This window comes from Castanea sativa, chromosome 2, assembly GCF_040712315.1.
Source record: "Castanea sativa cultivar Marrone di Chiusa Pesio chromosome 2, ASM4071231v1".
Lineage (NCBI taxonomy): Eukaryota > Viridiplantae > Streptophyta > Magnoliopsida > Fagales > Fagaceae > Castanea > Castanea sativa.
In genome coordinates this window covers 28,287,298-28,302,179 of record NC_134014.1, presented here as the reverse complement: position 1 = coordinate 28,302,179, position 14,882 = coordinate 28,287,298, and the positions used below count along the sequence as shown (strand labels likewise).

Sequence of the window (14,882 nt, the reverse complement as noted above, 5' to 3'; positions counted from 1 at the left end):
GCAGTCAGTTGAACTTGAAATTTGAAATCTACACCTTTAAGCATTGCCTAACACATAGACTAGACATGTTTTATTCTCGGTTTACCAAAACAAATAAAATATGATTCTAAACATTTAAACTTAAATCTTCAGAACCTAACAACTTTACATATATAACATATTGTAGGAAATTACTTTGGTAGTGCGTTATCTAAGCTTCCGATGATAGCTATTTCTATTTCTATTACCAGTTTCTATAGGAAAATATAGTATTCTTGAATTTGCAAGCTATATACTTTTCTTTGTATTGTTGTGGTTGGTGACATTGGGGTAATAACTATATTTTATATCATTTATATTCTATTTTATATTAATAAATACATGACAATCACACAATGTATATTTTTTTTTACTTTCAACTTTGGTTGCCCTACCCAAATTAAGAATTATGTATAATTCTTTGTAAGATAATAAATTTTTTTTTAAAGCACTATTAGGACTAAAATTATTTTTCTTGTAAAATTGACATAAATGCATTTGATGTGTTAACCTTTTAGCATTATTAAGAAAATTTTCCATGCATTGCATGGGTTAGTGACTAGTATATACTATAAAACTGAAGTCTTTAACAATATTTGACTTTTTTAGAGCTCCCACGTTTTTACACGTCAATATTATTATAAAAAAAAAACTATTTTCCACAATTTTGAAAATCAAACTCGTAACCTCCCAACTTTGAAAATCTTCTCTACTGTCTCTTCTCTACCCTTCTCTTCCCCCAAACGCCATTCTCTACATTAGCTTCCTCCTCAAGGCCTAGCCAACTTAGGCCTAGGCCTAAGGCCTAAGGCCCCAACCACAAAAATTATTTACCCTTTACAAAAAGGCCCCCATCTCATTGTAAAAAGCCCAGAATTTTATAAAAAATATGAATTTTTTTTAAATTGTTGTGCACTTATTATTGTTAGTAATGTTAGGGATATCACAAATTTTACTATAGATTTACAAATTGACATGTTATCAATCACAAAAAAGTATTTTCAATATTCATTAATTACATTATTGAAGCTCATCAATTACTGTTATTGTCACGTTATATTGTGAACATTTTATATTACCTTTAGTATTTTCCTTTTTTTATTTCTAACATGGCTTTTAAAAAAAAATTGCAAATGTGTTAGATCATCAATGATGATTAATCTCCCCCAATAGGTTGAAACTTTAATATTTGTAAACTAATCTACTACAAAGCCACACATCAATTAATATCATAAATTATAAATTAGATTATAAATGTAATTAACTATGTATCATTATATATCCAAGATAAATTAATTTTCTTTTTAAATTTTTTTTGTTAAATTAATTTTTCAACTATGATAATCAATTCTCTATATGAAATTAACTTTAGTTTTATTTAGTTAGTATTATTCATTAGATTATGTATTCAATACATCAAATTAACCTCAATTTGATTAATATTAAATAATTTTATTTAATTAATATTTATATATAAAAGGCCTCACATAAATCTTTCGTCTTAGGCCTCAAATTAAATTGGGCCAGCCTTGCGTCTCCTTCTTCCTTAACTCTACGTTGATGCCACAGTGGCAGTGGTGAGACACTCCGTGTTTTCAAATCAATATTCTTAATTTCGTTTTGTGTTTATTTTTCCTCACATCGATGATAAACATAAAACTTTAGATTTGCTACTAAATGATTTGTGAGGAAAAAAAAGTAGAAGAAGAAGAAGAAGAAGAAAGAATTCAGCCGTGATTTTGGATGGATGAAGAAGCATTCCTCTTGATTCTTCAAGGCTTGTATCTGTACTTTGAAAATCTGTAGAGTTTTCAAATTTGTATAGTGAGATGATTAAATGAGACTTGGAAATATAAATAGGCAAAAGCTTTGAAATGTGGTATCACGTGGGTTGGTGGCTGGACTTGGGAGTGGAGAAGCTTCATGATGTAAAAAATTATAAATATACCAATATATTTGTTTATCTGCAAGAAAACCCAAATGTGAATTATTTTTTCCTCAATAACTATCCTGATCACTTTATTATGATTTTCTTTTTTGAAACATTGTAATAAATAAAATTCATTAAACTATATCATTTGGCTTAATAATAGTCATAAGTAATATCATTGTTTCGGCTATATATATATAATCAATATGGTGGCAAAGGTGTGGTATAATCACAAACATAAATAGCACTACAAAAGATACAGTTAACAAACTGTCACTTGAACTCTATGTCCCATTTTTCACACAATAAACAATCGTAAAATAAGATAAAAGAGAATAAATCTTTCGAACTGCATAAATAAGTAGAACTAAATTTCAAAATTTACATTTTGGGGCAGCACCATTATAAAGTTATTTTGATGATTTTTTTTTTTAATACTAAAATGTTGAATGAGCTGTATCATTTTCCTGATATGCTAGCGAGGAAAAATACTTTTTCTCTTATATTGTTGTGGCAGTTATCAATTGTATGTTTTTTCTTTCAGTGATGCTAGGGATAGTTCTACAAGTTTCGTCACTAAACCTTATAAATTCCTATATAAATTTTTTTTTTTTTTAAAAGCTAGTAGTATGCCCGTGCATTTAATTAAAAATTTTATATGAAGGAAAATCGCATGTTAAAAATATTTTAAAATTTAAGTGAGCCATTTGAAACTTTGATAGAGTATTATATTGATTAAATTATTGAAATACAAACAAATATTGAGTTACTTGTTCTAAACATGGCATATAATGGATAAGTTTTATTATATTTGAATATAAAATTATGAGTGAATTTCAGTTAGCTCAACTAGTAAAATCTCTAATTGTTGTATACGAGATCTGAGGTTTAATCCCTGCCTATACAAAAAACTGATTGTGTCTTGGTCTGATGATAAAGAGCTATCTTCAAGAGCAAACGTCATAAGTTGAAACTCTCTTAAAAAAAATTATAATGATTGAAAATTTAATAACTTTTTATTTGATTAATAGTTTGAAAATCTTCTTTATGTTATAACATGCATGCCAAATATCATGCCAATTGGACTCTATTTACTATTTAATCCATAAATCCATCTTTGATGCAAAATTTTATCCATAAAAACTTGAACTTCAAGCATTTCATTAACGACATAGTTATTAATTTTCTTTTTATTGTTTTGGGAATTTGTATACATGGATAATATAAGAAGATAATATAATCTAATGGCGAATTTGAGAAATTTGCATTCAATGAAAAAATTAAGTAGTGTAATATTGTTTAAAGTTGCACCACCTAATAACTTTTTATTTGATTAATAATTTGAAAATCTCACTGTTAGATTATATATTTTTTATGTTCTTAATATGCATGTCAAATCTCGTGCTATTCAGAATTTATTTACTGTTTAATCCAAAAATTCATATTTGATGCATTATTTTATACTATAAAATCTTGAACTTTAAATATTACATTGATGACATAGTTATTGATTTTTTATTATTTTAAAATTTTGCAAACATGAAAAATATATAAAAATAATGTAATCCAACAATAGATTTGTCAAAATTTACAACTAATAAAAAAATATTAAGTGGTACATTGCTTAAAGTTACGTCATGTAATAAATTTTTATTTGATTGATAATTTGAAAAATCTCACTGTTGTTTAGTGGTACATGCATGTCAAATTTGATTCAATCAAACTTTATTTAATATTTAATCTATAAAACCATCTTTGATACATAAGTTTAAACTATGAAAACTAGATCTTTCAACTTTTCATTGATAACATAATTATTGATCTTTGATTGTCATGATATTTAGCAAGCATGAAGAATTTATGAAGATAATGTAATCCAATGGTAGATTTGTCAAAATTTGCAATTAATACATTATTTTATAATGTGGTATAGTATATAATTTATTATCTAAAATTTATTGAATATAATTTGTTATCCTTAAAAATTGAACTATTTCTAAAAGTATTTTCCATCTCTCTATCTCTACAAATATATCATTTTATTATTTTAGTTTTTTTTTTTGAGAAACCTGGGTGTGTTTGATTGATATTTTTCTTTTTTGAAGTGGTTTGTATTATTCAAACTTTTGTTATAGTGTGTTATGTTTTTTTTTTCTTTTTGGGTACAACTAAACTTTTTTCAGTCTCAAATTAATTATTCAATTTTCTTATTCTCTTAAGGAGATTATAATCACATTTTTTTGGGAGATAATGTGAGGCAGAAGAATACTTAAAACAAAATGTATAGTTGTAAGCATCAAATTATCCAAATCATACTACATAATAGAATAATATTATATCATTATATACTATATATGTCATAGGATTATAGGATAGCATCTAACAATTAAAAAAAATAACAAACTAAAATACAACTAAATTGCATCAACTTAAAGTAGAGTTCAACACAAATATTTATCAACTGAAAATAAAAATGCAATAAAGAATTAAAAATCTACCAAAAGAAATTAAAAAAATAAAGAGAGGGAGATAAAGTATTCACCTTTTTGTGTGAGCAAAATAGCAATTGAATGGAAGAGAAAATACCAAAATTTTGTAGTATATAAAATGGGTAGAAAATGAGTCAAAATAAAAGGAATATAAAAGGATGGGGGAATTTTAACATTAAGGTATAGAGTAGTGGGGAGATAAAATGTAAAAGTGAAGGGAAATGTAATTGTAAGGTGAGAAATTAATAAGGAGAAAAATAGTTAAAAGTGAGAGAGAAAGTGTTAGAAATATGTGGATGATGTGGTCATTGATGGGACTCAACAGAAGTGTAGTGATAATAAATGCTACGCTTCAGGTTTTAGATATATATATATATATATATATATATATATATATATATATATATATATATAGATTATTGTTTTTACATCCATTATTTAATTAGATAATTAATGGATATCCTAAAAGTATTAGTTTAAGAAATAATTTTTAGCCAAGTTCAATAAAAAAAAAAATTTAGAAATTTTTTATGAAAAAGAAAAAAAAAACTGACTATTTTATATTTCCCATAAAAATTGTATTAAAACTATCATAAAATGATTTATTAATAAATGGCCAAAGGCAACTATTAACACAACTCTTATATAATATATTATGTATCTTAAGATCAAGGAAGGCAGTAATGAGTAAAATGATTTTAATAAGTTCATAATATTATAAGCGTTAACAAAAAAAAAAAAAAAAAAAAAAAAAAAAAAAATATATATATATATATATATATATATATATATATATATATATATAATGAACTTGAATGTCTTTATTTTATTGGACCTGTAATAAATTTTTTTTTTGTTAGTTGATCAAATTTATATTCGTTTTACAATAGAAATTGAAAAAAAAAGGAAAAAAAGAAAGAAGAAAAGTTGATAACCATAATTAAACTTTATTAAAGGATAAGTTTAATAAGTTCTCTCAAAAAATTTGATAAAGGAAAAAAAAGAAGAAGAATTTTTTTTAAATAAATAAATAGATAAATAAATAAATAATAAGAAGTTTTTTTTATTATTTATTTATTTAAAAGAAGAAGAAGTTTATATATATATATATTGAGAAAGAGGGATAAAGGATAAGTAGATAAAAATAATTAAATCATTTTTGCACCAATTTGGTGCAAACAATTGATATGATATGGACTATTATTATTTTTTGAAAGTGAAAAGCATTTTTAGGTCCTTCTGTTGAAAAAGTAAAGCATTTTTTTTTTTTGGTTATTTAAAATGAAAAAAAAAAAAAACGGTGGTCGTATGTTATTATATCCTCAGCCTCGCGCCAAAAATTTCAGAAAAGCAAAATCAAAATTCTCTGAGAGAAGTGAGAAGTGGGAAGCGCACAAATGTTATTCCGCTACGATTCACAGAAACAACCAGACCAAGAAGAAGAAGAAAACTTGTACTCAAATAGAGAAGAATTAGCACAAGTATGCTGTGAAGGTCACCGATCCACACTGAATCTCCAAAGCCAACAACAAGGCGAAGGCGGAGGAGGATCTATTTGTCTCCTCTGCTTCTCCAACCTCATCTCCAACCCTCTCTCTCCTACTCTCCACGTTTCCTACGCTCTCTCTCAAATCTCTCAATTTCTCATCTCCTTCTCCATCTCCTCCTCCCATTCTCACTTCCTCGTCTCTCCTCTCCTCAAAGCTCTATCTTCCTTCGACGATCAACCCATAGCCAATCAGCTCATAAATCTCATCCTCAATCTCTCATCCTCATCCTCATCCTTGTCTGCTCATTTCGTTGCTACACTTTCCCACCACCTCGCTTCCCGCGCGTTGGCCTGGACTCGCCCCCACCTGTTTACGGTATTTTCAATTTTGGTTTTGGTTTTGGATTTTTTTTTTTTACTTGATTATCTGCCTTCTTCTACTCATTGATTCATTATATAATAATAATATAACTAGATGCTTACACATAATAGAAAAAATTCAATAATAGTAGTGATTTATGAGTTGTTGATTTTTAGATCTCCGCTGAGTATTATGAAATAAGTCAATTCGCATCAAAACTTTAATAAAGTTAAATTGGATACATACATGCCTCAAAATTAGACGACAATAATAAACTAATTTGAATTTTGATTGTGCTTCTTTGACGTTAATATATATATAATATGATGTGTTGCTTATAAAATAAAATAAAATAAATAAAAAATTTATTTGATGTGTTTTAGATGATACGCTGAAAAAGGAATGCAATAAGAAATATAACAAATTCCAATTATGCATTAGGATCTTAAAATAAATTTGTCAATGGTTAGGGTTAGAGGAAATGGTAAATGTAATTATTTATCTAATAATTATAAAAACTTTCTCTCAGGCTCCCCTTTAATTTAAATTAAATGAAAGGTAGGGTGAAAATAAGGTTTTAAATTAAGGATCTTGTGATTTGATATTATGATAAATTACGGATTGTAAGTTTAAGTAGTGTAGAAGAATTGAGGGAATTTGATTATTTAAACATTACTGACTGACCCACACTCCATTTCTATGAATAGCTTCACTGCTTAGGGGTTCTTTTGAACTGTGAGACGAATAATCTGTACGCCCACATCAAAGATAAATATGGCCTTGTTTCCAATCTTGTTGCAGGTCTTCAATTGCCAAGGTAACAAAAAAAAAGAAAAAAAGCAGCCTGGAACTGGATTTGTGAGAATTTTAGTATTATACTTAAAAAAAAATTCCTTTTTATGACAGTGAGGAGATCAAGGGGGAAATCCTGTTTGTTCTGTACAAAGTTTCTATCTTCCAATATGCATCAGAAGATGGTGATGGAACTGATGTTTTATTAGCCTTTTGTCCTAAGCTCTTGCACCTGGTGGTGGATGCCCTCATCAAGACCCAAGTTGATGACGTCCGCTTGAATTGTCTAGGTTTGTCATCTCTTTCTTCGTTTCTTGCAAATTCAATTTCCTATTTCCTTTGGGAACTCTAGTTGGAGAGGAAGCAAGATGTGACCAGTCCACCATTTTGGTCAGGATCAAATGCCAAGAGCCTTTTCGATTTTGGTGTTTGAGAGCCTCAATCACTAAATCATCATGATATTATTGGATGGTGATGTGATGGTCTTTTTAGTTTTGACATGAATATTTAAAATGGCACAAAAGCAATTTGATTTAATTTTTCTTTGATACATTTCAAGTGGGTCCGGAAGGATTTAACTTCTAGATGTCTCCGTTGGAAACATTGGAAGGTGCCATCTTACCTAAAGGTCATTGGCAAGCACTTGATTTAACTGGCTTATAAACAAGTAATGAGTTTCATCAAAGAGATCTTTTAAGCCATAACAACTGGATTATAGGATCTTGTGTATTAAATGTTAACATGATTTTTGAGATACTAAAATTGTTCAAGCTAGCTCTAAAAAACTCGGGTGAACTCTAGAAACTTGTTGTCCATATATTGGACTCAACTATAAGGCAAAACTTGTTGAATACTATATAGCCACAAGCAGCAGTTACTCCGACACAAATGAAAAACTCATCAGTCCAGATGCCACTATATCATTGTTGAGTCATGATCATTTCATTTTCATCAATATGATTTTTTTTTTCAACTAACAGTTTTCAAATCATTCTTGCAGCACTTTTGACAGTTTTCGCTCAGAGAGGGTTTTTCGCTAAGGTGAATGCAAATGAGGCAAGCAGCATTATTCTATATGAAGCAGATAACTTCATGCAAGAACCAGAAGATGGAAAAGATGGGCCTCGTTTGAATATCATTTTTGCTGAGGCCATCAAAGGTCCATTGCTTTCGTCAGACAGACAAGTCCAACAGAGCACACTATATTTACTGTTTCATTATTTGTCTTGCGAAGGTGCTTCAAGACAGCAGACCCAAGTCCTGGTGGAAGAAAATATTGCAGATTATGTGTTTGAAATACTTAGATTGTCAGGTGAACTTACATTGCATATTAATTCAAACAAAAAGCAAAAGGTACTCTGCATAATTTAACATGAATTATTAGAGTAGCTGCTGTAACCAGAGATGCTGCCTTTTAAACAGGCCAATGATTGATCAAATCAAATCAACTGTTCAGTTCATGGAAAATTTTGCATATCCTGTTTAGTCTGCCTAATGTTTCTCATTAAAAAATTGTTCTTGGAAAACTTGATAATTCTAATTATGTTATTTGCCAAATGTCTCCTAGCTAAATGAATTAATGTGTATCAGCCTTGTGCAGTTTGTATACTCTTTAGGTCTCTACATATATATATATATATTTCAAATTAAAAAAAAAATTAAAAGTGAATTTATTGTCCTGCAAACTCTAGTTTTGTGCTAATGAACTTTCTCAATTGACGAACAGAATGTAAGGATCCAGTTGTCAACTCTTGCATTCAGGTTCTTGATCTCTTGTCAACAGCAGAGCAAGCTTTCAAACAAAGGCTGCTTGTTGGGTTTGCAACTCTGATTCCAGTAGTACATTATGTAGCTGAAGTTCCTCTTCATCCTGTTCAAAGTCAGACTCTAAAGCTCATATGGAACTATGTTTCTGATTGCCTGGGGATGTTATCCACTTCTCAAATAGAAGAGTTAGTTCTTGCATTAACAGGGATGCTTAAAAAGCATGCTGAGGGGAGGATGGGCATGCTTCCTGAGACATTTATACTGGTCTGCTCAGTCTTTGTAGCTCTAATGAAGTTTTCTTCTCCCCATGGGACTCCAAATCTGGCAAGACCAGTGCAAGAAGCATCTAAACATGCTGTTTTAGCCTGTCTAGATATCTCTGAAAAACATCCTGGACAACTTTTGCATTCCTTATACCTACTTAAAGAGGCGTATCTGTATGGTCATGAAGAAAGCTTTGCCAAGTCCTGTAACATGGAAATACGAAATTCTGTGGTGGACACATGCACAACACATTTATTACCTTGGGTTGTAACAGCCATCAATGAAACGGAGGAGGAGATCATCCTTGGGGTGCTGGAAACTTTTCATTCATTACTGCTTCAGGATTCTGATATCCAAGCGATGGAACTTGCAAAGACTCTGGTTTCAACATCTTGGTTCAGTTTCTCATTTGGATGTTTAGGATTATATCCCACGGAAAAAATGAAATGCAGAGTATTTCTGATGCTAAGTTCACTTGTGGACGTTCTTCTGGGAAATGATTCTGGGCAACCCATTAGAGATGCTGCCTTATATCTTCCATGCGATCCTTTAGATATGTTATTTTTACTTGGGCAAAAGAGCTCTCATAATTTGGAATTGTCTTCTTGTCAATCTGCCATTTTGGTGATATTATATACCAGTTCTTTACATGATGAAAGGTAATTGAGCTCTTGACTCTTCATCTCATTCTTATACTCATATTTGAGGAGGTGGCACCTATGTAACGGGTATATGCAACGTCTTTATCACATGTATGTGGGGTCCATGAAAGTGGGTTCTATAAGCATGCAAGAGGAGTTTTGCATACATCTGTTGCATAACATATTTCTGTTTTAAGAATATACTTGTCATCTTTCTTTCCTTACATTTTAAGTATCTTCTTTTCCAGACTTGCAGATGAGAAGTCAGTTTTAGCTTCACTAGAGCAGTATCTTCTAGTTAATAGTAATGATTTACAATCTGGGGCTACCGATTCACTGGCACTGATGCGAGTGGTGAATCTTTATGGTCTTTTTAGGGATCTTGCCAGCATGTCCTCCCAAATTCCTTACAGTTTGAAAGCTGAGAGGATCCTATTCCAGCTATTGACTGAAAATGAATGGGATTTGCCTTGTACAATAGTTCACTCAGTATCTTTAAAATGGTTGTTTCAACAAGAGAAAATAAGTAAGCAATTGTCTTATCAGGTTCTGCAATTCTGCAGGAGCAATATCTCAGTTGGGACTGACATCATCGTCCATGGAAGAAATGATCGAGTTCTAAATACACAAGCATTTGCAGAGCTAGTAGCAACAGGAGATAACTATGGAGCAACAATTTTGGTTTGCTTGTTGATACAACTTGCCAAGGATGAAGGCCAAGAGCACGACATAATTTCAGTGGCTAATCTCATGCAGATTATTATTAACATCTTTCCAGCTGCTTCAGACCAATTATGTTTGCATGGCATAGGGAAGGCAATCTACGCTCTTTATTATGATTCAAGCTATGCATCTTCCCCAGCAATATTAAAGGCCACCTCAGTTCTGAGTTTTAACATTTTAAGTTTGGTGCAGCCTGAAATTCTTTCTGATGATGAATATTGGCTTGCAGTGACCATGAAGGTGAATAATTTAACTTTGACCAACTCTAGTTTGCTTGCAGTTGTGTGAAATTAATCAGAAAATACACTTTATTTTGTAGTTTATGGACTACTTTAACCTCTCAGAGGTAGCAGATAGGTGGAATCATCAAAGTCTCTTAGTAATTGGAATATTTTCCCTGATTTTGTACCACTCCACCAATGGGATACTTGTAGAAACTGCAAAAACTATTATGTATAATACTTCTCTGGTCTCTGCAATCAACAGCATGATCTGTGCTGCCAGCTTCATAGGGCCTGCATTGGTTGATCATGATGAGGGAACAAGCAAAGGAGAAATTTTGATATTTTTGCTTTTACTAAATTACTTCTCTTTAAGAAGGTTGGTACCTCCCATTTAATACACTAATATGATTTTATGTTGTTAAAACTAACATTTATTTTTTGGTTGCTCTAGTTTGCCTGTTGTTCTACCAGGGTTTATGGACTGGCAAAAGTTCTTTGATCCACCAAATGGGATACAGCCACTGTCATTCATTGGCATCCGTTGCCATGACCTATGCAGACTCATGCATTTTGGGTCTCCTCTGGTCAAACTTGTTGCTTCCTACAGCCTGTTGGAGTTGCTTACCAGATTATCAGACCAGCGATATAAAATGCAGTTGGAAGTGAAATGTACCATGGGGTACCTAATGTCTGTAATTGCTGTGTTAGAAGGCTTAATTTTTAATAGTGATCTCAGAGTGGCTTTGAACTGCGGCCTCTGCCTATCAATAATTTTGGGGTGGGAAAAGCTGGACATGCAGAAGACAACAATGATTGAAAAGATCAGTTGGTGTAGGCTGATTGTAGAAGAGTTGGCATTGTCTTTGGCGGCTCCATGCTTAGCATCAAAATCTTTTATTAATCATCACAAGCCTGCAATCCATGTGGCTGTGGCATTGCTAAAACTCCAGAAGATTCCTGAGTGGATGAGATCCATTTTTGATGATACCTGCATATCTGGCATAGTTAAAAACCTTTCAGCTAGTAATCTAAGCACAGAGATTGTATTTTTGTTTCGAGAGCTGCTGAATTCAGAGTTCCTGAAGACTGAACAAATTGCTTATCTGCATCGGGTGCTCCAGGTGACAATTCCTTGTTCTATATCATGCTTTTCTGTTCCTTTTTGATTTTCTTTAGGTTGTCTTCTAGGTTCAAAGTGCACTAATCAATATACCAGCAGCAACAACAAAGCCTTAGTCCCAACAGACTAATTGCTGTTGTTCACATGTATTCTTTTATGCTATTCAATTCTATACAAATTTTACTCTTTATCACCTCCTTAATTAACATGTCCCATTCTATGACTTCTACCAGTTTTATTACAGTTCTTCCTCTTTCATTCACTCAATTTGAATCAAATTACTCTTCCTCACTAAGGCATTATTTGCTATCCTTTGCATATGATCAAACTATCTCAAGCGACTCTTTGTCATCTTTTCATCAATGGGAGCCATCCCCATCTTTAATTGATTTCTTCATTTTGTATCTTTTATAAATTTTCACCACTATTGTAACATTTTCATTTCAGCTATACTTGTTTTATGAAAGCGTTGTTTCTTAGTAGTGGGATTCATTCAAATATAGCTGTTGGTCTTATAGCTATCTTGTAAAACTTTCCTTTTTTACATCTATCCTGCTCTTATCACATGGTTCACATGCTTTTATTCTACACACTTATTAATATATCATTGAAACAAAAAGATTAGTTCTTTTTGTTGTACCCATAACATTTGTGCATTATCATGGTTTATCTGGTTTAACGTGACTGTCACTATTATCTCGCTGTCATAATACCTTAATTTTAAGACTTGATAGCATTCAACTCCTTGAAAATTGAGATCAGAAGGAAAAAACAACCAAAGGTATTGTAATAAAAAGGATGATAGCTAACAACTTTAATTACATATTTATGATCTTGTTGATATTGCAGGAATGCAGAAAACATAAGTATGCTGACAATACTCAAGATCATCGAGCAGATAAGCATATGAAGAAGATGGCTACCACCCCAGATGATTTGGAAGAAGTTTGTGAGTATCTCATTCACTTGATGTCATCCGATTCATCTCTAGATATGGATTCTAAAGGGTTACATTGCGGGAATAAGAGACTTTTAGAAGAGATAGAGTTGTTTTTTAGGACCTTAACATGGGAGGATGACAGCTAATGAAGTCGTATTAATCCATTTTGCTTTACTTGAATGAAGATTTCTCATTTGATCTTTTGTGGCACTATAACCTAGGGCACAAAAGGGGTGTAAGGAGTAAGGTGCTAGCCTTTGTGAAGCAAGCCTGCATCTTATAGAGTATTAGCCTCATCACACATGCTTTGCGCAAGCAATGCGGCTTTTTTTTTTTTCTTCTCTAGTTTCATAATTTTCCTTTAAAATTTTTTTTTAATTTTGGATTTGTTTTGAAGACATGGATTAGTAGGAGTGTCCTATTTGTAGGCATTTGAAGTGAAGTTGGAGATATATTTTTACCAAATAGTCCTCATGTTTTTTCTATGTTAAGGGTAAGGTTTAGGGGTATTTCCGAACACAAATTGAATGAATTTTTGGATATCCAACATATATATATACACAAACACACTAGCAGTAGCAACAACAAAGCCTTAGTCCCAACAGACTAATTGTTGTTGTTCACGTATGTGTGTGTGTGTGTATATATATATACTCTTTTATTTATTTATTTAGGGTAAAAATTAATTATTTTCATCTACTAAAAATTTGCATCTATTTTTATTTTTCAAAAAAATAAAAAGGATAAACTTTAGAGATAAATAGTAACTGTAATTTCTTTTTTGAACGTGTGTTTGAAAGGGGTGTAGTGATATAGAGAAAAGTTTGGGTAGCAAAAATAAGATGAATGTAAGGGGAAAAAATGCTAAATTTTAGAATTTTATTTTAAAAAAATTAGGGGTGTTTTACTTTTATTTGAATGAAAAAAAGAAAAAAAAAAGGCTAAATTTTAGGAAATAAAAAGATGAAGGTGAAGGGGAAAAAATTCTAAATTTTAGGAGTTTTCTTTTTAAATTCAAAAAGAAATTTGTTATTTGACATTTATGATCTTATTTTTAAGAGAAGTTACCCTTCATTAATAAGGATATTTTTGAATCACACAAAAGTCTAGTTCAAAGAGGGGAATCTTCTTATATATAATACTAGACTCATCATAGGCACTTTGTGTGTGCAATAATGCTCTTTTTTATTTATTTATTTTTATGATTTAGTGTTTGTTCGGGGGGCCTTTTTCAGTTGCTCGGCCACATGTTATCCACTAGATTAGTGACCTTGCTAGGTCCGAGTTCTTTTTGGGGAGTTGCATCCCGGAACTCAACATTGGGCCACGTGGTTCAATGGCTACCGGTGTACCTTTTATGCCTACCAAACCATTAAAGCCAAAGTCTAAGAATTACGATAATGGTTGAATAAATACGTAATATGTGCTTGATATTATAGGTTTGATTAGTAGTTGCAATAGTAGTTGTAATAAAGTAATATGTATTTAAATGTGAAGTAATCATGTATTCAATGATGTAAATTTAAAGATAAGGAGGCAAAGTCACTTATTTTTGTATGCTTTGTAGCCCAGCTGTGTAGCATCAATAAGCTGATAGGATTCCAGCAGGATGCCAGCAGTAGATGCTAGTTAAGCTTACCCCTCTTATCATGCATTTAAATGAGTTTAAGCCTTGGTTAATAGTTGGAATAAAGTAATATATATTTAAATGTGAAGTAATCATGTACTCAATAATATAAATTTAAAGATAAGGAAGCAAAGTCACTTATCTTTGTATGGTTTGTAGCCCAGCTGTACAACTTCTGTGAGCTGATAATATTCCAGCAGAGTGACCTCAACGGTAGAGAGGCAGTTTTCCATGATAATTTCAAGATTGAGGGGGAAAAATGGGTGCAACTAAAGGGAGAGAGATTGTGCCCATCTGTGTGTAGGGGCTGGTTAAGCTTGCCCTTCTTATCATGCACTTAAATGAGATTTTTCCTTGACAATACTCTTTTAGTTGTTGTGAAGTTATGAATAGTGTTGCATTCCATGAGAAGGCTTTTGTATGGAGTATTTGTGCCTTCTAAGAGAAGGGCTTTATGTAAGATGGATTTGTGCCTTCCATGAGAAGGGCATTGATGT

The 14,882-nt window shown here is 31.4% G+C and overlaps 1 protein-coding gene across 2 annotated transcripts; it reads left to right on the top strand.

Moving 5' to 3' along the window:
• The first annotated feature begins 5,780 nt into the window (after positions 1–5,780).
• Positions 5,781–14,446, top strand: LOC142624089 (protein PUTATIVE RECOMBINATION INITIATION DEFECT 1). Of its 2 annotated transcripts, XM_075797591.1 has the most exons (10): positions 5,781–6,302; positions 6,995–7,104; positions 7,194–7,369; positions 8,080–8,391; positions 8,806–9,769; positions 10,000–10,714; positions 10,794–11,074; positions 11,150–11,819; positions 12,668–12,767; positions 14,326–14,446. In XM_075797591.1, the coding sequence occupies exons 1-10, from the start codon at positions 5,835–5,837 to the stop codon at positions 14,385–14,387; spliced, it is 3,858 nt and encodes a 1,285-aa protein (XP_075653706.1). In that variant the 5' UTR covers positions 5,781–5,834; the 3' UTR covers positions 14,388–14,446. The 2 variants fall into 2 exon arrangements, with proteins under 2 accessions (XP_075653706.1, XP_075653705.1); XM_075797590.1 differs by lacking the exon at positions 14,326–14,446 and having other exon boundaries at positions 12,668–13,223.
• Positions 14,447–14,882: the final 436 nt, after the last annotated feature.